Source organism: Eutrigla gurnardus (genome assembly GCF_963514095.1).
Source record: "Eutrigla gurnardus genome assembly, chromosome: 18".
NCBI classification, from domain to species: domain Eukaryota; kingdom Metazoa; phylum Chordata; class Actinopteri; order Perciformes; family Triglidae; genus Eutrigla; species Eutrigla gurnardus.
Genome location: NC_139929.1, coordinates 18,707,250 through 18,732,547, shown reverse-complemented (window position 1 = coordinate 18,732,547; position 25,298 = coordinate 18,707,250). Strand labels below are relative to the sequence as shown.

Below are 25,298 nucleotides of genomic sequence, written 5' to 3'. Positions count from 1 at the left end.
AGCTCCAGAGAAGATGCTCTCCTCCAGAGACGTGTCCAGACTTCTGCTTATGAGAGCTGCTGCCGTCTGCACCCCGCTGGTAAACAGGTACGTGACAAACTGTCTGCTGGGCGTGTCTTAGTTCATGGAAACATTTCCTCTAACCTTTGCCTCGTTTGTTAACGTTGTTTAAGAACACTCATGCTACGTCACGTCACATTGTAGCACATGTTCACCTTTGTCATGTTTGTTTTCTTGTTCCAGCTGACCAGTTGGCAGAGAGCATTCTGGGAAGTGCCAGCTGGAAGACATCTCCAGCGTCTACAGAACATCATCAGACCACCAAAACAGTTCCTCCAATAAAAAGTCAATAGTCTGTCTACGTTTACGATTGGTCTCTGTCTTTAATGTTGGATGTAAGAAATGATAGAAGCTGAAAACATGGAGTGGACTCAAACGTGTAAAATCATTGTTCTCAGTCACTTTGCTGCAGTTTTCAAATTCAAATAGTTTCACATCACATCATCATGGAATCAGTCTTGAACCTCTGGAGTAACTTCTATATATAAACAACCTTATAACTTATTCTAAACATACATCCTACAGATGTCATAAAGCCCTCAGATAACTTCAGATAGCAGGGAAACAGCACCACCTTGTGGTCGGCGTGTGTTGTTATAGGTCCAACCAGAAGCCTCCGTAAACACTGTTGTTACGGTGTGTTACCTTTCCAGCTTATCGGCCCTGAACCCTAGTTGGGAGCACGCTGTGGATGCTAACGTGACCTTTGCTCGTTCAGCTGGTGACCCGCATTTCTAGTGTCCGGGTGACACGACCAGAAGAATGACAGGAGAGATCCTTCACCGTCCAACCAGAGGCTTTCATTGAGTCGTCTACAAGAGGACAGGAACACTGCAGTCTTGTGAGGCTGTAATCTTGAGCTCATCTAATACACTTCTGCTGGCTAACAACACTCATCTGTACATCAACTTCACCGGCTGCAGCGAGGGAGCAGCGGCTTCTCACATCCACACACATCCACGGGGACTACACTTCCCATCACACCTCACCTCACATACGCAGGTTACCCATAAGACCGGCAACACTACCCCCACCCTGGATGATAATTAAACCCCTAATATCACTCCAGCATTAATACACTACTGAAATATTCCCCATGAAACCATTCCCACAGTCCATGAAGGGGTCCTCTCCCAGTGAGAGAACTTTTATGTGAGGATGGGAAAAAAAATATCAAACAAACGTCCATTGTCCTTCATGTTTCAAAGACTAAAAGTGGAGGGAGAAAGGGCAGACAGCAGCAACCTACAGCAGGTACCAGCAGAGGAGGTGTGAGTGCCACGACAGGAGCAGGTCCTTCCAGGGGCTGCCAGGGCAGGAGCAGCAGGGGCCGGTGGGATACAGAGTGGGGGATCTGCTGTAGCAGCCCGAGATTCAGAAAGGCCGGGAACCAGCAGACAAGCTGCACCAAGATCCTCAAGAAGAGCCAGAGGTCAGAGGGCACGTGGACCTGCTGTACTCAGTCATCAAGATCTCATCTAAGTCCAGCAGTTTCAACATTACTGCTGTTGTTATTGTTATGGATGAGATGACCAGCAGCTTTTCTATTTTTGTGCTTACATTAATGCTCTTGACAGCATGAATTGACATGAAAATATCTACTCTTCCAGGTTAGGACCAACAATTAGATCTGGCATCCGCACACAACCTTCTCTCCCTGCCTTGAGAGACCGAGCTTGATGTTTGACCTGATGGCGTTCACCCAGGTTCAAGGCTCTCCTCAGCCACATCACCCACCTGGACCACCAGCGTGGTGCGTCTGCAGCAGCTGCAGAGAAATGCTTCAAGACAGAAAAAGTGTGCTGCCACCAAACACCTCTCAACGGTATATCTGTGTTGCCACACATGGATGCATTCATACTGCAGCCTGGAGTCCTCCGTCTTGCTCGACGAATGTGGAATGACACTCATGCATTGGAGGATTCAAATACACTTGGGGAGAGTAATAAACAATTCCGTTTTGAAGCATATAGACAGTATGTTTCTGCACCATGGAAAAGGCTACCTCATGTTTACATATCTGCTGCTGCTTAAGAAATGTTTTCTCTGTGTACATTTTAAATTTTTTGGCATTTTTCTCGGTTAAAACAACTGTATCCATACATATATATTTTTAAAGTTTCGTATTATTTATGTTCATTTAAAACTTGCATGATGGTAGGAGTCACATTCATTCAGAGTTTAAGAAGTATTCTGCATTATTAGAATCCCACAGTGAAAGTAGAAACCTTAGCAGTTCTTTTAAAGTGGTTTGCTGTAATCGGCGGTCAGATTAAATCCACACAAAGCTTTCATGTTGAGTTAAAGCTCTGATGAACTTCATTTAACATCCACTTTTATTTAACCCCTTCTGATTTCCCTCTGGCCCTCTTATCAGCTAGGATGAAACTATTTTATTGAAGAAAAATATATACGATTAATGGAGGGGTTGATAAGCCAGCCATACAATCCCGCACAAACACAGTCAAGCAAACGTCTCATATTGTAGAAAAATTCAACAGCTGAAAATGTCCCATAAACCCAAACCACACACATATTCCCCCAACTAACATGCAAAATATACAGACTTTTGCTCCCAATTCTCCCCAACATAAATAAAGTATAAAGTCCAACCAAGTCCACACGGCAAAAGAAAAAACATCTTCCACAAAATAAATCCTTCAAAAGCAGCTCAATAACAAGTTCTTAGCAATGCATATAGAAATTGGTCTCACCAGCAAGGCTTTGTTCCTGAGTTAAATCCTAATATATTCCCCGAACATCTTTTTTTAAATCCCTTTTGGTCTCAACTCGATGAAAGATCCAAGGTTCCTGTGCCGGCCTTCCCGGGTCTAAATGTGAGGCTTTGAGATGGATTTTTTCTTTTAATCTCAAACACAGCCCACCATGAAAGCCCCTGGAACAAACTTTTTCTTTTTTTTTTATACTCCATGCACCTGTAACTCCGCCCCAGGCGCGTCAGCCAGGTGATTAAGGGGACAGTTCAGTGCAATACAGCCATGTACACATGTTGGTCCCCTGAATACCACACAGTTTTTACAATAACCAGCAAAACACAATATTATTTTAAAAATAGTGTCCCATCTTTAACTGCTGCAAGCTCAATAGGAAGATATTGGCCTCTTAATCTTATCCTAATCTTAAAACATTGTGAGTGGAATGCTCAAGGCTTTATTTTACACAAAGTGGAAAACGAGAAAGTGAGGATGTGTTGCTGCTTCAGGAGGATGAAGAGAGGTGTGTTGGGATGTTGGGTGTTGCTGTCTCTGCAAAGCTTCAGGAAGCACAGAAGCCAAATGTTTGTGGCTTCAAGGTATATAGATAAATAGTGACATCTGGTGGAAAAGGCTTGGTATTGCATTTGTAATGAGTTCAATGAACTCATTTCATGCAAAGTTTCATGATAAAACAGGGAAAATATTAGTGATGTCCATATTTAATTATTTCCCAATATATAATGTTTTTTATGTTTACTAACTCCTTACTTATTTATCTTTTTATTTATTTCTGTTTTTCTTCATCTATATGTTTATATCTGGCAGCAGGAAATGCCATAAAGTACCAATGCAGTGAGCTACTAAGATGACTTTAACGCTTAGCTGTAGAGTTGACCTGCAATTATGACGATGACTTTGTTAACAGCTTCACACCAGAATCCAGATGGATGCAGGGGCCCGTTTCAGAAAGCAAGTTTAACAAACTCTGAGTCAAAACCTGAACTCTAGCTTGACCAACTCTGAACTGTCAAACTCAGAGTTTTTGGTTTCAGAACAGGTGTTACGATTTAGTTCAATCAACTCTGAGTATTAATTGTAGAAAAAAAAGAAATGTTTCGTCTTGAGTGTTCCACTCATTCAACATTTATATTCTATGTGTGTTTGAGCACACAGGTACAACCTAACCGGCTCAAAACGGACCTGGCAGCAACTAAAGATGGAATATAAAGATATAGTCCAAACAGGTAAGGTCACATTTAATTACAAGCAATTGTGGTGTTGTTTAGCCTGCCCTCATTAAACAGCATTCAGTGGCTCCATTCAACATGTGGAAGTGATATTTAAGTAATTAGGGAAACAAAGACAAAGTCAAATCTTCAGCCATCCCATCACTGCCAGTATTAAATATTGTCTATATGAGATCACACCTAAATGCCTGTTGGACATGCATGTGTCTGTTTTGTGGATATGTTAAAATTTGACCTCCTGTATAGCCAACAGAAAAAAGGCGTAGGCCAGCAAACCGGTTGTCGGTTCACCACCACCGCTCACAGAGGCTGAAGAGATGGCCCTCAGTCAGAACAGTGGGCAACATATTGCTGAGGGCCTCTCTGGGGGGATCTCATCAGAGCCAGCCACGCCCCAGGACACAAGGGCCTGCATAAGAGGTAAATTATTCAAATGACTGGCATATATGGCGTTCAGGATGAATGTACATATATGTACACCCTTTTTCTAGTGTTAGCTCAGTAATCCATTCATCATAGACACAACTTGGCACACTGATTTTTCTTGTAGCAGTAGGCTACACTTCTCTGTAATTGGCTGCTGTTCTCAGATATCAATCTATTTCAAGGTGACTCAGAGTCTGAGCTGCGACCTGCACACTATTGTTTAAAAAAGGAAATGTACATTAGGTGGGCACTTTTCTGGGTAATCATCAACTGACTAATCTTCTTCTAGCAGTTACTGATGGTGTAATCTGTCTTGTGGAGCCTTCTGCTATAACAGACCTCCATGCTGTTATAAGTACTCTAAATATTCCACATTTTCATGATGGGTAGAATATAACACAACAATTCTGTTTTATTGCATGTATATATATATATATGTATATGTATATATGTATATATATGCCCTTGCTGACATGGGGAGAATATACAAGCTACACAGAAAGTTTCTGCAAGGAGAGAGCGCTAACCACAACACCACAGAGGAATGAAGGCAATGTTGTTTTCTAATCTTTGCAGCAGACAGGCCTTTAACCAGCACGAACGGAACAGGGACCCAGAGAACAAGTTCCCTGCTGCTCCAGCAGAGGGAGGCAGCACACCAGACTTCCTCGTGAACACAGCGCTGTTCACTAACAGTGAATTGAGTTAGTAGTGATGTCCAAGATGGCGCTCTCTGAAGCCCACTCACCTTTGGTCTTGAATGAGACTGAGGTCAGCCAGCAGATACCTGGTCTGAGGATCTGAGGCTGTGTCCCGCCTCACAGGGGAGCAGAAACTCAGCAATGTAGCTGGAGGCTGACTCATGAAGTATTTTGAAGGTGATCGCTAAAATCTCAAAACCAGTTCTAAGACCTACTGGTAACCAGTGAAGAGGCTAAAATAGGGCTGATCCGTCATTTAGCTCGATTAGCTCCAGTGCATGGAAACAACCATGAAAGGTGAACTTTTGCTCGTTGTGCATATTTACATGACTCTTCAAGGACAAGTGAAGTTGCTGTGCATCATATACGTGTTGCTGTATCCAATGTTGGCCTCATGCGAGCAACTACCAGCTTTGTTTCTTCCTGGATAAACATTCTCAGCTCGTTGAATCCGCGGGTGACGGCCGTAACACGTCTTCAAAACGTCACCTTCTGTCACCCCTTTCCATCTCAGTACCTTTTACAATAACAAGGGTGCTGAAAAAAATAGTGATACTTCCGAAACAAAAAGGCAATATAACACCCAGAACCAAGAACCAGGGGCCCAGGGTAAGGAGCACAGATCTATAATTAAATGTGTGTAGGTGTCTGGATTATATGGCATTAGTAAAATAAACCCACAGAAGTAAAAAAAGTGATATAGTCGATCATAATCTCCGGCCCCTCAACTACTCATGAAAAATCGATACAGTATCACAAACTATATCCCACACCTCTAATAGAGGCATGTCTTCAGTCTTGTCAGCCAGAGGTGGAGGGTGAAAGTAGCTTCTGTGGAGTCTTGAAGGCATCAGATGAAAAAAAAAAAACTGAAGTAACTGCACTAGTCTGGCTGCAATCAGGGGAAACAGAAGAAGCAGGATGGGAATGAGGCTATGAAGTGGCAATTAAATCACAAAGATTGTTCATGATATTATCAGCCATTTTGCAGATTGTCTCATTGGTCTGCTAATCACTGCTATGCAGCAGCAGTGATAGAGTGTGTGTGAGTGACTGGAAGGAAACTTGTTTCAGAGCCAATCTCCTCTGTGTGGTCACTGTCTCCTCTACCAGCCTCTAATGGCACGTCTACATTAAGCCCTGTTCAGTCCTGTTAACCAGCCCAACCTTTTCCACAGCAACGCTATAAGGAAGCATGTCAATGCTGAGTTTACATCTTATTTGCTGCCCCCAGGTGGCCAAACAAATCAATTATTGTTAGTGATGTCCAAATGAAGCTTCGTGAAGCATTTTATAGAGCCCAATAGATGGCGCTCTCTGTTCAACAAAGGGTTGATTGCCGATATATTTCCATTGCTTTCAACTAGTGATGTCCAAATGAAGCTTCGTGAAGCATTTTCTTTAAGGGTTGAAAGCAATGGAAATATGTCGGCCTTCAACCCTTTGTTGAACAGAGAGCGCCATCTATTGGGCTCAGAAAATAAAGAAAATGCTTCACGAAGCTTCATTTGGACATCACTAGTTATTGTTGCTTTAAAGATCCCATTAAATGGGAACACAAAAGGTCAAGAAAAACAGAATTTATCAACTCGAACATCTCCACCTGACATACATTTAGTCCTGGCATCTATTTCCAGGATTTTTGGCACAATTTTCTAACTACTTCCTCTTGCTGCCATTTGGGGCTTTGCAAGATCACAAGGTTACACATGTTCTATTAAAGGTTGAGTAGGCGTTTCAATTCAGAACACTATATGTTACTTGAAATCCTCGATAGCAATGAATAAATGAAATGCTCTGACATAAAAAAAAATCTAAAATGTTATCTGTGGCCATGGCAGGACTGTAAAAACCCCATCCAATTTAAAAAAGTCGGGCCGGAGAAAATAATTGGACGTCCTGCCTGTTTGTCAATGCTCACTTGATGATGCATGCACTCTATGGATCTCGAGCACTTGTTTGCTGTTCTGGGGGAGCAGCTTTGAACAGAAGGGGGCGGGACGTTTTTGGTTTCAGTTTGGCGATGCGTTCAAAGTCAAAATCTCTCTGTTTTTTTTTCACATTACCTACTCAACCTTTAACACAAGGAGAAAGCCCAGTCGAGACATGTCAACGTTCTACGTGATAACATTTGACTCAATTGCTACATGGTTTTTAATAATGCTCTGACAGGATTGTCAGGCTGGAGTGTTTGTGTGGTCCCAGTTTGGAGCCAGCAAGTGGTTTTGGACCAACAGAAGGCACTCTCTTTCCACCAAATGAGGCCTGTCCCACTTGTCGCACTGGCTTCTGAGCAAAAAGGACAGTGTCGACATATGGTTAATCTAAAAGTTTCAGGTTCACACGAGGCCAAACCTGGATAATGAATTGTGGGTCTGTATGCATGTAGACGAACCTCGTCTACGGTGTACTGCTCAAATACTGCAGCATGCAAGCATCAGATCCAAACTTGGTTGATATTTTATTGAACGTCTGCTTCATCCACAGCTTGTGTTCTCACGTTTGTGTCTGACCGACAGGCCAGTTGTTTGATTGAACGCCACTGAGTGTGGGTGATGTGAGACTAATGTTTGTCCAACTGGTGTTTTTCTGTTCCCAAGCACAGAAATAGCTCATCCTCGCCTCTCTGTATATGTATCAGTACAATATAATTTGTTGGCCACTGTTCAGTGCCACGTCGTTATACCTGCACCTTTATTTTACTTTACCCTCTTTTTACCTGGTTTTGGTCTTCCTGATAGGGTCAAGCTGTCAATCAAATGGCTTTGGACGGGCCTTCCTGTCCAGGCTGTGTAGTAAATTTCTTCATCCTGCTTTTAGCACCTACAATAGTAACAAGGGATACAAATTCTAGAAAAAATAATTAAAAATTAAATTTTTATAAATACAATAAAAACAACAAGGTACAAGTAAGCCCTCAACCAGAATACGTTTTTGGCAGTTTAATTCAAGTTTGAGTGTAAATACAGTAACTAAAGTACATTTGAGTTAAATGTGCATAATTAAGGCTATTATTACGGAAGAAAAGGAAGGAATAGCATGGAAACAATCAAGACTTCATAAATTAAAAATGGTGATTTTCAATTCAAAACTTCCATAACTCGAATTATTGACTGTGACTGTGTGTGACTGAAAGGAACATGGAACCCTGTCAGGGTCTCTTGAAAAAAGCGGCGTACACATCCAATCCATTATTAGCATTATTATTCATTCAATTTCATAGTTATATGTGTTTTAGAAGTAAAACAAATTCTCGTGACAGATCCTGTTAAATTATATTAAAGATTAAAACCATAACGCTGTTTTTAAAACTTCATGCTTCTAACTTTAAACAATATATAATGATATTGTAGGACATTTTCAGTCCAAATTTATTTAAATTTTGACTTTGAATCTGAACTCATATTTTCAACACCACTGTGGAAGGAGAGACAGTGTGTTGTTTGTGTTGCTGGTACTCACCTGACAGCATTTCATTTTTGTCTCTCACTACCTGAGGTGTACACACACACACACACACACACACACACACACACACACACACACACACACACACACACACACACACACACACACACACACACACACACACACACACACACTATGTATCTTCTTCTTTTGTTCCTTTGCAGTACGCCACGTGTGCTTAGTACAATACTGCCACCACTCCAGTGTTTAATCCCACAAACTAAAGTTCCTGAAATAGTGCCGTTTCCTGAGCTTGAACATAAATCTACGGAATTTCTTTGGGGGGTTGGATTTCCATATTGGGGGGATGTGTCCCCCGGTAACCCGGTCCCCCGTGACGATGACGCACATGCAGATGAAAGCCCTTGGAGTGGTTGGAAGACTAGAAAAGCGCTTTATAAATGCGGGTCCATTTACCAGAACTAGACAGAGAAACAGTGGCGACGGCCGGGCGGAGCCTTGGTGGTGGTCGCCTCTATTCTGAGGAAGAGCCTATAGATTCATATAAAAAGTCACCAGAATACAGAAACATTTCATTTGCGTCTTCTCCTAAAAATTTCATTGATTTCAGACTGTTTTCTTCTCTTTTTATTGTTCTTTGGCTTGTATTTATCTGCATTTTATGCTTGTTCAGCACTTTGGTCAACCATGGTTGTTTCTAAGGTTTTCACACTGGTCGGTCCACACGTTGGATGCGTGTGTGTGTGTGGATCCACATTGGTTGATCCCATTCTGTGGTGAAGCCAGCTGTGATGTATAAAAGGCCGGTCTGACACTCCCACCGGAGGGAGGACTGTCACTACTAAGTCAAGACTTCACTCTTCACTTTCTCCCAGCAGAGTGAAATTCATCCCGACTACTAGAACCTGAAAGAGAAAGGTAAGGCCATCGCTGCTTCACTGCATGTGCTCTTATGTTCAGGGACTAGATAGACGGACATGAGATACATTTTGTGATGTGGATCACATACTATATGGAAGTGATGATAGTGATATGGAGATGGTTGTTGTTGTTTCATCTACAGCTGTGTATATGATATCTACACCTGCATGTCCCACCACTGTTTTTAGCAGCCTTTTCTACACTTGATGCCACCCTGGCATGAGTTTTGGTTTGTCCACCGGCCATCAGGACGACTAGAAGACAAGCTAAATATACAGTATAACTGCGTACATCAACCTCTGTGATTATGGGTGAGCGAGGTCGTCTGCCTTAGCACATGTCTCGCTCTCTCTCTCTCTCTGTCTCTCTGTCTCTTGGTATTTTAAAGTTCTGTTCTTCGTTCAATCTGTCGTCTGAAATAACTCCCTCTTAATTACTGCATGTTCGACTCCTGAATGACTTGGAAAGGATGGAGGAGATGTGTGGGATGGTGTTCAACATGGAAGCTATTTTTGGTTTGGGACATGTAGTATCATCATGTAAAGGTCGCTGTGGGTCTGACATGAATAAGTGCTCTGACTTTGGCTTTTCTCTACTTATATTTTAGCATTCATCACCATTTAAATGTCAGCAAACGTTGTAGAATCCTGCTGTAATTCTTGAGATGGTCATGAGGCAGTTAGGCATAATTGGAACGCATTACAAGAGATGACATCATTGATTCACCAACGTTCAGCCAAGTGTAAAACCTTTTTTCTTCTGTTTCCACTTTTTCATACACAAATTCAAAAATCACCCAAAAAACAGCTGGATGGAAAAATTAAGTCAACCACTTTAAAAAATATGAAATGATTATTATATTTGCATCATTCCACTCATCCTTTACACAGGCAGGAATAAATTAACCTCATATCTGCATTTACCGTTAACGTCAGTTATTTACACATGCCATTATTCAAGGATTAAAGGGCGGCTGTGGGTCAGTAGTTTGATTCCCGGCTCCTCCAGTCTGCATGCTGAAGTGTCCTTGGGCAAGATACTGAACCCCCAAATTTGCCCCAGAAGGCTGAGCCATCGGTGTGTCAATGAGTGTGAATGAGTGAGATTAGATTAGATCCTGATGTGCAGACGGCTCCTCTGCCATCAGTGTATGAATGAGTGTGAATGGCTGAATGCAGACATGTAGTGTAAAGTACCTTGAGTGGTGGAAAAGTGCTTTAGGAACATTTACCATTTAAAGGATTCAAGGATCGTTTATTGTCCCCTTGCAACACAGGGATGCACATCGATTTGATAATAAACTGAAGGAATCACTTTCTACTGTGTGACTATTCAATGATATTGAATGTACTGAAAGACAAGAAAAATCATGTCATGTATTATTTATGTTGCAAGTCACAAACACTGTAAAACACAGCAACATGTAAAAAGATTCACAACATGCTTTAGAAAATGATAAGTAGTTATGTTTATGTGAATTACAGTAACATGCAGAAACACTGGTCTTTCGAGGAGGTATTCGATACAAATTCCCAACAATGCCAGAACCTGCAAATATTCCGGGCCATGAGTCAGAAATAGTAGTGGACCATGAGAGGAATATACTGTATGGCAGTGTTGGAGTTTTTCTCATATTTGTCTCGTAAAGCAACCAAAGGCGCTGAGCAATCCCAGCACCATCTGTGCACAAGGAATGTTCTGTGATGCTAAAGACAGCGAGGTGGTTGATGTGGTTGGTGCACTGCACGTCTGGTTCGCCAAATGTAGAGTGAGGTTTGCAAGAATTCAGGTCCACTACCCACGTATCCACACTGTATGTTTGTAATGACTAGCACGCTCCGAAATGAAAGAGACACGGAGGAGAGGATGTATCGATGGATTCAGCATCTTCTCAAGGATTCTGGTCGAGACACTTTTAGAAGTAGTGAAACATTTGAAACATTTACCAGTAGCTTTCTCGTGTTATTTACGGTAGACAAACAGTTTGACAGTTCTCATTGCTTTCCTCTTTGAATGTGAGCAATCGGGCTTCAGACAAACATGTACATGAGGAGGATATTAAAGAGGACCTATTCTGGTTCATACTTCTGTTTCAGTTTACTACTACGACATGTTTACATGAGGGCTGTCATAATGAATGCTTTAATGTAGGATGATTCATTTGTGGAATTAACGCCTTCATTTTTTAAAATTCATTAGTGCTGTTGTCTCTCTGAATGGGACATTAAAGAACTACTAGCAATACTAAAAGTAGTAGTAATATTAACATTAGAAATATTAACAATAGTAGTGATATTAACTGTAGTTAATATATAACAGTAGTTAATATATAATGTAGTAGTAATGTTAACAGTAGTAATATTAACAAAAGTATTTATATTAACGGTAGTAGTAATATTAGCAGCAGTAATATTAACAGTAGAATGTTAACAGTAGTAATATTACCATAGTAGTAATATTTACAGTAGTAATAATATCAACAGTAGTAGTAATATTAACATTAGTAGTTATATTAACAGTAGTAATAATATTTACAGAGAAATAACAGTAGTAATATTAACAGTAATAATATTGAAAATAGTAGTAATAACAGTAGTAGTAATATTAACAGTATGAATAATGTTAGCAGTAGTAATATTAACAGTAAAATGTATATTAACAGTACTCGTCATGTTAACTGAAGTATTATAGTAGCAGTAGTCGTATTAACAGTAGTAGCATTATTAGCAGTAATAATATTAACAGTAGTAGTAATGTTAATAATAGTATTAACAGCAGTTATATTAACAGAAGTAATGTTAACAGTAGTAGTAATATTAACAGTAGTAATCATAACAGTAGTAATGTTAACAGTAGTAGTCATATTAACTGTAGTAATCATAAAAGTAGTAATATTAACGGTAGTAGTAATAATAACACTAGTATTAACAGCAGTATTATAAACAGTTGTAATGTTAACAGTAATAATATTGAGAGTAGTAATATTAGCAGTAGTAATATTAACAGTAGTAATATTAATATTAACAGTAGTCATCATTAACTGTAGTAGTAGTATTTGCAGTAGTAACATCAACTGTAGTAGTAATGTTAACAGTAGTAATAATAACAGCAGTAGTAATATTAACACTAGTATTAACAGCAGTATTATTAAGAGTAGTAATGTTAACATTAGTAGTCATATCAACAGTATAGTAATATTAATCGTAGTCATATAGGCATGAGTTCCTCTTTAAATGCTTTGTACCGGTCAGTTGGAAAACTCAGTCATAACTGGTCATTCTAGGGCCTCCAGAAATAAATCCTAGGCTGCGGTTGAAAAGTATTTTTCTCTTAGGAAGGTTCCTGACAGAATGAAGAGTATTTAGTATTTAGATAAGCAGCCATGATAAGAGCTGTTTGAATTATGTAAATGTTAAGGAAAAATGCTTCAATGCTTCCTTTCATATCTCCTTTAGGAAACAGAACCTTCCTTTACCAAAGGAAAGGACATAACGCCGGCCCACAATTCTTTGCAAAAGGAATATTTAAAGTAATCGGCCATTCAATATGCCCATCTTGCATATTTAACCAGGGGTGCAAACTCATCAGGGATGAAAAAGGTGACAAGGACCCAAACCCCCTCGCGGAATATATATATATATATATATATAAACACACACATATATATATATATATATATTGCATATGCTTCAATGTTATTCCTCTGCCTCACTGAAGGGGGCTGGCGAGAGCCTGGAAAATGGACTTCCCTTCCAGTGAAGGTATAAATAATGGGAGACCAATGCCAGGGCTAAAAGGTTTGCTTCAAACGACGGAACATAAAATAACTCGATCGACTCCTCACATTGAAAGACAAACTGCTTTGAAAATATTTGGAACCTCAAGAATAGATTTGACTCTGGACGAACGGAATAAATATTAGCAAGGGGAGGTAGGGGGCTTCTCACCCCTCATTCGCTAACATTACATCGATATCAGAGTAAGCCTTTGCTCCGTTGATTTTCCATTATTTATTTTAGGTTTTTTTTTTTAATGTGAAGGTATGGTAGGTACATTTAACGTTGTTTTCTCGCTTAGATTTTTCAAAGGTTCCTGAGAAATAGACACTGTACTATCCGATAACACCGTTATTGTAACCAGCAAAAATGGTTGTGATTTGCGATGCGTATGTCAGCGAACTGTCTGACATTAGCACGTTAGCCTACGTTAGAAAGCCTGATGGTACAGACACACCAACTCCGGCAGCAGACGTCAAGTCAACGGATCCCATTCATTGTCTATGTAGAGCAGGAGCTCCGCATGATGGATACGGCACGTCGAATTGACTGCCCTGTCGCCGTACGTGAATTTGCATAAAGTTCGATGGATTGAACTTTATGCAAATGCCGTCCGTCCAACGCAATGCCGCCGGCTCCAGAAACTTCGTTCAAACTATCAAACTAGACAGTGTTGATCAAATATGAATCCAGATTCTGTTACTGCACTACACATTTCCCGCCTCAAATGTTTTCAGAAACATGCTTTAGCGTGTAGTTTAACTGTAAAATGAGATCGTTTGTGGCCCGGCCGCCATGTTGGAAACGGCAGAGCAAAACTCAAGTCCCGCCCACTTCGCAGGACGTCTATCCAATTGATCCAACTTGAACACAGAACTGCCCACTCGCCGGTGCGTTCGACGGTCCGTTGCGTCGCTGCCGGAGTTGGTGTGTCTGTACCATGACGTTTTTGAAGCGTACCAACGTCACTCCTGTCTAGTACGGCATCAAGGCAGCTACAGACCCGAAGATGACATGATTACACGGGTTGGCCAAACGAACAAGCTTGGAATAAATATTTATGACAGCTTGCGTTCGCCGATTACTTGGACGCCCCCCCCCCCCGAAATATTTTTATTGCAGATCTCCATGAATCACACAGGCTGTATCCGAAACCGCATACTACCGTACTGCCTACTACATACTGCGTTAGTATATACTGTATACTGCGTACTGAATGTGGGATTCAGTATGCTACTTCAGCAGACCGACGCCGTTCACACCGCAGTATGCAGTATGCAAGTTTCCCAGAATGCATTTCGTGGCGACCGGCAGCGGTAGTTGTAAAACAGGCGAAAAGCTGTTTTATTTCCCGCTGTAGCGCTGTTATTATGTCACTTTATTACATTTTTATATTTTTTCATGCGAGAAAGTAACCGTTTAGATCCCCAATGTGCGGTTAGTTTACCCAAATGACGGCTGTTTAGTAATTTGCCTCGATGTTTTCGGAGAAGTGAAGCTCCGGAAGGAGCGGGTCGTCTCAGAGGCAGCAGCCAGTCTCCAGAGGTGTTCCGCCGGCCAACATGCGTCGTCGTCCCGGGGGAGACAGCAAGCCAGTTATCTTAACCGCTGTTTGTAGTGGACAGTATACAGTATATAGCGCTGTCTCGGGAGCTCTGCATGTACAGAAATCACCAAATATTAATAAAAAAAAGTTTGAATTAACAGAGTACTTTTTTTCATTTCATATGTACAACAGCCTGGATTTCTATTGTACCTATATAGCTTTCGTCACAATAATCAAGTAGCCTATGCACTGTACCAGGCCCGGAGTGGCTAATCGGGAGGACCGGGACAATTCCCGGTGGGCCGGTCTGACTTTTGGGCCGCGAGGGCCGGTGTTCAATTATTATTTTTATTTATTTTTGTGCCGGTGTTCAGTCATGGCACTGAGTGGAGTGGGTATCACGTGTATGCGTCGCGGGGATTCCCGCAGGTAAATAGACACAAGAACCCAGCCGAGCTGTCGGGACTATCACCCTCAGAGCTGGCTGAAAAGCCCGCGGACATCGGTCAAACACCGGCCCGCCCAGGTCCACAAGAGTCCACACAGGCGGACTCTCCGTCGAACGCGAAACGCCAAGACGCGCCGCACGCAAACCAGCCGGGAAACAGACAGCTGAACACGGCCGAACTATGGGCACTTGTGCCCACAAGGCTGTGTGAAAATACACGGAATTACAAGGCTTTAGAGAACAGTGCGCTATTGTATGCTTAACATGTAAAGTTATAATTACATTATTTTAATATAATAGGTCGTGATCTAAAGTGGGCCGGTCTGAGGTATGAAACTCCAGGGCTGAAAATGAGTCCCACTCCGGCCCTGCACTGTACTTATGTAAACAAATATAAACGCCGTACTGCTCCGGCGTTTTTTTTTTTTTTTTTCGTCCCAGCTCCGGCGTTTGTATTCCCCTGGAAACGCTCTCTTGCTCCGTCATTACTCGATTTATCCAGGCTCCAGCGCATTGCATTGTGGGAAACAGTAGGCAGAGTAGACTGGTCGGATGCATACTGGAAATATTCTCCCAATCAGTACGACATCCGGGAACTTTTCGCATACTGCAGATTTTGCTTTTGTTTGCATACTGCATACTGCATACTACATTTTGGCCAAATCAGTACGTACTAGCAGTATAGTATGCGGTTTCGGATACAGCCACAGATGACCTTTTTCGGAACAAAAACGGCGAATTTCGCCGAAAGGTGACAAGTTTGCATCCCTGTTTAACAATAATGTCCATGCAGACATTTAGCTGCTAATTTAAATTGTGTTGATAAATGTGAGGACAGTGATAACAATTTCATTCAATTTCTATTTATTTGTTTCAAATCATGTTCCAACCTCATCTCCATAAATCAAACAATTAATAACTGAATTTTTCATATAAACTCTAAACTATTTTGAATGTAATTTCAAACCTTGGAAATAAAATTACATTAGTGAGCTGGCTGTCCACATTTAAAATAAGACAATCCTTTATTTGCCCCACAGTGGGATATTTACAGTGTTCCAGCAGTAAATGGGAGCGTTAATACAATAACAAGAAGCATCAGTTAAAAAAGCAATGTAGGCCTATAATAATTAATAAACAGGTAAACATAGCAAAATATGACTGAATGGTCAAATTCACATTTTTGAACAGTGTTGGTCTGTTGGTTCGATTGTCACAGCAGCAGGAAGGAGGAGCTGCTGGGACTGAAGCCTGTTACTGAAGGAGCTGTTTATAGAACCAACAACATGGGCAGAAGTCGACCATGTGGTTTTTGTAGTCCATCACTGTAGTTTCACCACCGCAGACCCACGTCAGTCATCAGCTGTCAGTCATCAGCTGTCGCGTTATATTTACGTAGCTTAGAGAACGTGCAGTCGAATGTGCGCACGTCTTTCCCTAAATCCTGATGAGTTCTCCTTCTCACCGTTCCTTGACCTCGTGACCTTTTCCCTCGAGGTCGAGGAGATGTGGTTGACGTCGTCGACCGCAGCCAATGTGATCTTCTGCATGGTCCAGTACTCTGGAATGAGGCTGTTTATAGAATGATTCAAAGGCCTCTTGAATCTCAGCCTGTTTGCTTTCCATCGTGTTATATGGGGAGTTGTGTATTTTATAAACGATACTGTCTGCCTGTTGCTTTTTCCTTGCTAATCATTTTGTAAATTTAGCGCCGTTCTCATATTATTTTTGCCCGGTGAATAACATGTCTTTCCTGTGTGTGTATATTATGTTTATTTTGTTTTTATTTTCTCTATTTGTTGTCGTATATCTGTGTGTTGGCCTTGTGCATGACAACCCTCCAGCAGCTTTAGTTGATTTTGCATTTATTATTATTATAAGATCAAATATATTTTGGAATAAAGACCTTAATGTCTACCTTAATGTTAAGTAGGGGAAATCAAAAACGGCAACCCCTCTCTTGTGATACGGGTTGTATGATAAAAAGAATATTTTTGCGTTAACCAACTTTCTCAGGCTAAGAAACTGCAAACTGAATTGAATTAACAAGTGGATACATGTTGGTGTATCCTGGTTCTATAATCGCGAGCCAAATAAAAGAGAGTGAAAGAGAAAGAGAGTGAAGGGGAACAGCAAGGCTGTGGTGGCTGACTGATCCTCCCCTGTCTTTAAAGCCTCTGCCAGTACTCTACAGCCCTCTCTGCCATGTTTATATCCCAGCACAGCGCTCACGTTGTTATTTTCTCGGGCCCAGCCTTGTGGTCGCTGGAGCCATGTTTGTGCTGCAGAATGAACACGGGCTTTGCAGGAAACACACTGGGATACTAAACTACATGTCACATGGCACAATATGTACAACACATTCTACAGCAACGTGGAGGAGGATGAGGAAGAGAGGAGGACAGTGGAGAAAGAGATGTGGTGACTTTGCATCCATAGGTGTGCCAACCCAACATCACAACACAGTCTACTCATTGGACTTTTTATGGACTTCTAGTCCTTCTAACACATACACATGAATATTACATGTGTGTATATTTTAATGTTGCAATAAATGTATCATGCATCATTTCCATTATAAGGATAAGCATTTTGACTTGAAAAAAAAAACGGTCAAGCTCACTATATTGTTAGAGAAGAGGAAGATAGAGCCTGGTTTAAAAAATACAGGATACAATATTATTAATTTTGATGATCTTTATCCTTTATTTTAAGGCAGGGAGAAGTTATGATTCAAGATCATATTATATCGTTTATTTATTTCACTAAAAAGGATGTCAGATGTCATATTTGTGATGCAATGACAATATTTGTTTCTTAATGACGAGGTGATAAGTTATTCCAGTATATGCACACACACACACATATATATATACTGTATATATACACACACAATTTTGATGATTACCGGGATATTATAAAAAAATTTTGGCCAAGATAATCATGACAAGAAATGTTCATATCGTGCCATGCCTAATCAGAAATGACTAGACAAAATGTTCTGAAGCCATTGTTGAAATGCGGGTTGGTTGCCAGGTCGGACCGCTCTCTGAAGGAGCCATGTTGCTGTGGTCATTGTGGAGTGCAACGTTGCTGCTGAGCTGCCTGGAGGCTGCAGAGGAGGATGACGTCCGCGCAGGTACCACTCTGTTCTACGGAGCCCAACAAAGTATTAGATACTTACCTCTTGAGTCTGAAATGTGGATTATGTGTCTTTGATTACTGTGCATGTATATGTGTGTGTGTGTGTGTGTGTGTGTGTAGGCTGCAGTACAGCTGTAAACGACCTGGTCTATATTGTGGATGGCTCATGGAGTGTTGGCTTCTCTGACTTTGAGAGGGCAAAGCAGTGGCTCATCAACATCACCAGCCAATTTGACATAAGTTCCCACTACACACAGGTAATATAAATCATGTGCTGAGATTGTTATTTCCATTTCTATTTATTTACAATTTTCCATTGGACATGCCTAATTCGATCGTAGCTGCTCTCATCTGATTATTTCCTCGGGTCAAATCAAAAACACTGTCTTTCTGTGTCCGGATGTATCACATAGGATTTAATGGCAGATCGTGATATAAAACACAACAACATAAGTGGATTGTGTTCGCTAAAGAACAATGTGTCTTATCTGTGATGGATACAAATCACATACAAAATAAATGATTTGTTTATTCGATATAAGGTAAGGTGATGCCCCTACGCATAAATGAGTTTTAAACATATTTTGATTATTATCGGGAACATTTTGGGCAGGATTATCGTGACATGGAATATTCATGTTGTCCTGCCTGCCCTGCCCAGTTGTCAGCTTTACTTAAAATATAAAAATATATTCCCCCATTTTGGCCCATTCCCACTGACACAGAGCTTCAGTATATCTACACCTACAGAAGTTTTTTTTGTTCATCTGTTGTAGGCGGCTGTGATCCAGTACAGCGACACCCCTCGTCTGGAGATTCCTCTGGGGAAACACCAGGGTGTAGCGGATCTCATCCAGGCCATACAGAGCATCGACTACCTGGGAGGAAACACACAGGCAGGACAGCATGTTTTCTCTTCATAATCACAGGACTCTCAAGTCTCACGCATTGGGCGTGAGACACATGCATTTCAACCTGTTCACAAGCTCACACGCCACATCTAGTATTTCTCAGCAGACAAATTACTGGGATAATAAAAAAACAATAGTTCACCGAAATGTGTTTCTGAAAACATTTGATGCAAGAACAAAACTATGCTGTTGCATAGTTTGCACATTGTGTGTGCACAAGTGTACCTTGTGGTGAAATGATTTGCCTTCTTATTTTGGTCACTTTGATCTCATGGCTTGATCTTAAGTTCTGTGCATTGTGCTGTGAGTAGGCCTATTTATATGATGTGAGGTCTGGTTAATACAAACATAGAATGATAATACAAATATACTGAAAAAAAAAGAATGCCTTCCACATGTTGCCTTGCGTGTGTCTGTATACATATATATATATTTATATAAAACACATCCTCTTTGGTTTGCTGCTGTGTTCTATCGCTTGAGGACCATAATCACGTTGACTTTGTTGTCTGACTTGACAGCATTTGGCTACACAGTCTCTTAGAGCCCGCCCCCTCAGACACCTGCAGCTCTCGTCGGCGTGATAAGTCAAGTCAAGTCAAGCCAAGACCATCCTGAACAAGCCTACTGGGTGCAGTCGAATAGATTAAAAAATAAAGTCCTAACTCCTATTCCTTGACCTCTGGGGAAAACGTCACGGGGTTAAGGAAAGGCGATAGGAGAACTCAAAAGGATGTAGGAAAAGACGGCCGCGGTGCTCAGAGAATCCGACCGGACTTTCACTGAGCTACGTCATTATAACGCTGCTGATGATGATTGACAGCTGATGATCGGCACCGGCGACTGACGTGCGTCTGCGCTGGATAAAACTACAATAATGGACTACAAAACTACGTCGTCCACTTCTCCCATGTTGTTGGTTTTATAAACAGCTTGTTCACTGACCGGCTTCAGGTCCAGCAGCTCCTCTTTTCTGTTTTACATTTACATTTCATTTGTGGTTTTAGTTTACTTTTTGTCAAACATTTGTAATATGATTGAAATAAATAAAAATACCATTAAATTATTATCACTGTCCACACACATGTATCAACACTATTCCAATTACTATATGTCTGCATGAAAGTAACTGTTAAATATGCAAATACACATATCGTTTGTTTTCATGAATGGCCGAGGTGTGCGGCACTTTAAATGTTGCTCTTGCAAAGAATTGTGGGTCGGCGTGATCTCCTTTCCTTTCGCATAGGAAGGTCTGTTGCGTCCTATGCTAAAGGAGCTCTGAAAGGAAGCATTGGAGCTCCGCTCCTTTGCATTTAGAGAATTTGAACGGCTCTTATCATGACAGCCACTTGCTCTCAAGTCTCATGCATTGGGCGTGAGACACGCATTTCAACCTGTTCACACTCTAGTATTTCTCACACAGGCAATTTACCGGGATAATTAAAAAAAATGTTCTCTTATTTTACGAAAATAGTTCACCGAAATGTGTTTCTGAAAACATTTTATGCAAGAAATAAGCTATGCAGTTGCTGAATCTGTCTTTATTTTAGATCGACAACGGTCAGTTTAAAAGATTTTCAAGAGCTTGTGGGAGGCGGCGCCGTCTCTCAAAACTCGCCGCGACATTGCATGGCTTCTTACATAGACAATGAATGGGAAGCGTGGAAATAACGCTGCCTGTGGACACGTACCTTCAGCCAAAATCTCACTCTGAACTCAGTGAAAAACTTGAGAGCCCTGCAATCATTCATGAATATATAACTGTTCTGAACTGTTGGAATTCTGCTTGCCTGGTCATTGTTAAATAGGGCTCCTGCTCTTTACTAAGGGAAGTGTCATTTTAGAATTCATTTAATGATTAAATCATATTAGAAACATACTGTTGAAATAAGTTTAAAAACAACAACAATGTATTCAATGTTTTTAGTTAAAGTTAAAGTTATAGTAAATATTTTTAAATTCTTTAGGCTTTATGGATGAAACAATCATCTATTTCTTATTCATTCAAATTATTATGAAACATTATTCCATTATTTATTCTTATTATTGGCGGGTGCATCTGCAGCAACATGACCACATAACAAAACCACAAGCACAGATTTATAGGATTTAGTTTTTAAAAATGTAAAGATAAGATAAAGTATATATATATTTTAACTGATGTAATGCGATGATGTAAACTCTGATGTGATCTGACTGTCTTGCAGACTGGCAGGGCGATTCAGTTTGCTGTGAACCATGTTTTCACCTCCTCCCAAAGAGCCAGCCAGGTCAAGAACCGCATCGCTGTGGTGGTTACTGATGGCAAATCTCAGGATGATGTGGTAAATGTCCCTTTGCTGTGTTTGTGTCTTGTATCATTAATCTTCTGTCAAGGGTCTGAATGGAAAGCCTCTTAAACATGCGCCACTCATTCTCACCACAGCCTATGTCTCTTTAGGTGGATGCCAGTGTGGAGGCACGAGCTCAGGGCATCACGGTGTTTGCTGTTGGAGTTGGCAGTGAGATCACCACCTCGGAGCTGGTATCCATCGCCAACAGACCATCATCTGCATACGTCCTGTACGCTGAAGATTACACTACCATCGACCGCATCCGAGGTTCTATGGAGCAAAAGCTGTGTGAAGGTTGGGATAGCAAGTTTATCTGACATGACATGTTTATCAGGCATTTTCTCAAATCTCCTGGCTGTGGTGTGGAAGTACCAATAGTGTTTACGGTATTTCCATTTCAAATCTTTACTTGAAAAAGTAACCTTCATGTTATTTGACATAGAAACACAAGACTCTCGCATAATGTATCAATCATATAGGTTTATGTTATAGCAGCAAGTTTAATTATAAATTAATTGGATGTTGCTTCTGGAACCAGGAGCCATGATAGTTCCCCCCACTTCCCACCTCTCTGAGCTGTCCCAATCCAGCGGCAGCATTCTTTGGGGCTTTATTTGGAGACCAAATGTGTCACATCAGCTGTGACATGGCTGTCCCATTTCAAAGACTTCTTCAAATGCAGGCCAGAAATGCAGGCCAGAAATGCGGTCTTGTTTTCCTGGGTTCAGAGGCTCCAACTGATGGATCCTTCACGGCCGAACTTATCGCAAGATTCATTGTGGGCCGGTCACGTTTGGATTTTAATCAACATGGCAACTGTGAGCGGATCACCACTGTCTCATATATCATGAAGCCTCCATCATCACTCCAACATCTCTGGCTCTATTTCAATCCGATGCCATCAGAACCAGACCGTTTCATTTTGGAAATCAGAATTGGCTCTTATTTTTCCTTTCCTCATCCCAAAAGTTACTAAACCTTGTCAAATATTTTCACTGACTATATCACATACCTTGTGAGCTAACCAGCTCTCATTTATCACTGAAAATGGCAAGCCAGACTTAATTGAAGAGCAGAGTGTTACTGCAGACATTGTGACAGTGGAAGGAGGAAAGGTGTAATTCCTGACATTTATCATAGCTCCGTCTATGTTAGCCCTTTCCAGTGCACTCTAGATCCTCTTCAACTGGCTTCTTAAGATGAGGCTGCACTTATATTGAACCTGGAAACATTGGACAGATTTTATAGTATTACTGCTTATTTAAAATTCAACAAAAATACATTCAATTGTGTTGACCACCAAATAACACAGTTGACCCAATGATGTAATGTATATGATGATTTTTTTGTGTGTATCTAGAGGTTAGCATGGCTGTCTGAAAAATTGACCCTTTTCTTTCTAGAGTCTGTGTGTCCAACACGAATCCCAGTTGCATCTCGTGATGAGAAAGGCTTTGAGCTGCTGCTGGGCATGAACATTCAGAAGAAGGCCCAGAAGATCCATGGCTCTCTGGTGTCTGAGGCAGCCTACGCTCTCACTGCTTCCACTGACATCACTGAGAATACCAGGTTGAGTTTTATCTAAATAGTGTAATCGAGGTACTAACAAAATATCACTTTTTTGTTTAACTTTAGTAATCTGACTTCATCCATAGGGATATTTTCCCAGAGGGCCTCCCTCCAGCCTATGTGTTCGTAGCCACCCTGCGTCTCAAGGGGTCTTCTAGCAAGCTGACCTTTGACCTCTGGAGGGTGCTGTCGAAGGATAAAGACATCCAGGCTGCAGTGACACTAAGTGGAAAGGACAAAACTATCATCTTCACCACCACTGGTAGAATGGAAACGGAACAGAGAGTCACCTTTAAAGCAGGCTTTCAGGTTGGTATTAGGTTTTGTGTTTGTGCATGCCAGATCAGAATAGATTTTGGCTGGACTTTCATTTCCAGGTACTGTCTGTTTACCCAGTTAGTCCCTGGGTGAAAAAGCTCTGTCAGCTGGTCGATCAAATTTAGATGTAGTAAATGGCTGGTAAATGTGCCAAAATATACATATATAGACATTAAACACACGTATGCCCCATGAATAGCTCACCCATTGACAATTCAGTTGCACAGTTAAGGACCCAGAATGTTCATCTGGCTAACAATATTTAGGACTGGGGCATCTGCTAGTATTTTTCATATCATCATATTTCCTTCCTGTGTTTGTTATTGTTGCGTTAGGAGTACCGCTGCGTTACAACCTGTTCATCATACTGTGGCGAAGGTCACAGGTGCGGTAGCTTCATGAGCAACGCTCCTTGGTGACATCGTAGGTCTACGTCACTCGACTGACCAATGGTGCAACGTGATCGGCCAGTCAGTCAGTCAGTTACTTACTTGTATTGGTTAATAGATAGGTTTTTAGTCTACGGCAACATGGTTGGGATGGATCCATCTCACTATTACTATTATGGAGTCTTACCCTTACTTTCTCTGTACTGTCTTCCATAATTAGAAATGTAAGGCTGTGAAAGAAGGGTTGACATTAATATTTGTTTTCTCATCCACCTTTGCTTGTTTCTGTCTTATAAATAAACAGAAAACGTATCTTTATATTAACCTTGAAAATCAAAGGTATTTATGAAATTCATGTTTGTGCCTTCCCTCAGGCTCTTTATGATGGAAATTGGCATCAGCTCAAAGTCCTGGTGAGACCACACCATGTCACCGGTTTCCTCGATGGTCAGCCGATCCAGGAAATAATGCTAGAACCAGTAGAGCCCATTTACATCAATGGGGAGACACAGGTGGCCAAGAGGCAAGGAGCAGACATCACTGTACCTGTGAGTATTAACACTTAAACCAAGGAGAACATACATTTTTTTTCATTAACACAAAGAAACATCAATAAAAATATGGGCCCATACACCATTTTGATAGGAAGGAATTTTCTGTCTTGATTATTCATAGGAGTCTTACCCGTGATTTAAATTATACATTGAATTGTGGGAGCAAGAACCTCCGCCAGCACAAAAGTCGCCAGAGGCAGTGGCCATCACGCATGAAAAATTTTATTTGATTTTTTTGTTTGAGAAACTTTCCTCACACTTCTGTAGATTATGAGTGAGAAAACGGTTGGAAACAATGTTTTGCATTCATTAGCTTTGCACTGGCAAAGCCTGCAAGCGAAACAACTTGGACAGGCTGCAGGCAGCTAAGCCAATCAGAAAACAGACCTGTCACAATTTAACCCTTTGTCCGCCACTCATTTTTTTCCCTTCCACCTTAATATTGGTGTGGACATTTCAGCCATCGTTTGAGATTGGTATGGACACGTCCATACGGTCCATACGGTCCATACGCAGTTCTACGCCTATGCCTCCATGCATGGTGAGGAGCTTTCTTGTCTTGATCAGTGGCTTCTGTCTCTTCCTTTGACCAGGTTATTATACCAGCAGGGTATCTGATGACCGGTAGTGCATATGTGCTGATGGCGCTGATCTTCTTCTTTCCATTTAGCTGACTTTTCAGGACTTGCCTTACTCTGTGGTTGACTTTCTTGCAGCCTCTTCATGATTTCCATTGGATTGCGGGTTCCAAAGATATTTGTAGCTGTCCTGGACACACCTAATTACTCCATAATTTTTCCCCAAAC

The 25,298-nt window shown here is 41.1% G+C and overlaps 1 protein-coding gene and 1 long non-coding RNA gene across 2 annotated transcripts in view; one reads left to right on the top strand and one right to left on the bottom strand.

Annotated features, from left to right (window-relative positions):
* The window catches only part of LOC311028995, a 386,496-nt gene that overhangs the window by 141,830 nt on the left and 219,368 nt on the right, over positions 1-25,298 (bottom strand). The window lies entirely within an intron of this gene.
* Positions 1-25,298, top strand: part of LOC311028839 (uncharacterized protein) — a gene marked incomplete at its 5' end in the record, with an annotated part of 80,038 nt that overhangs the window by 11,011 nt on the left and 43,729 nt on the right. The window contains 7 exons of the mRNA XM_084033634.1: positions 19,192-19,311; positions 21,537-21,653; positions 21,770-21,956; positions 23,093-23,231; positions 23,318-23,540; positions 24,313-24,486; positions 24,953-25,033. Coding sequence (XP_083889760.1) covers positions 19,192-19,311; positions 21,537-21,653; positions 21,770-21,956; positions 23,093-23,231; positions 23,318-23,540; positions 24,313-24,486; positions 24,953-25,033 — 1,041 coding nt within the window. The remainder of the gene's footprint in view (positions 1-19,191; positions 19,312-21,536; positions 21,654-21,769; positions 21,957-23,092; positions 23,232-23,317; positions 23,541-24,312; positions 24,487-24,952; positions 25,034-25,298) is intronic.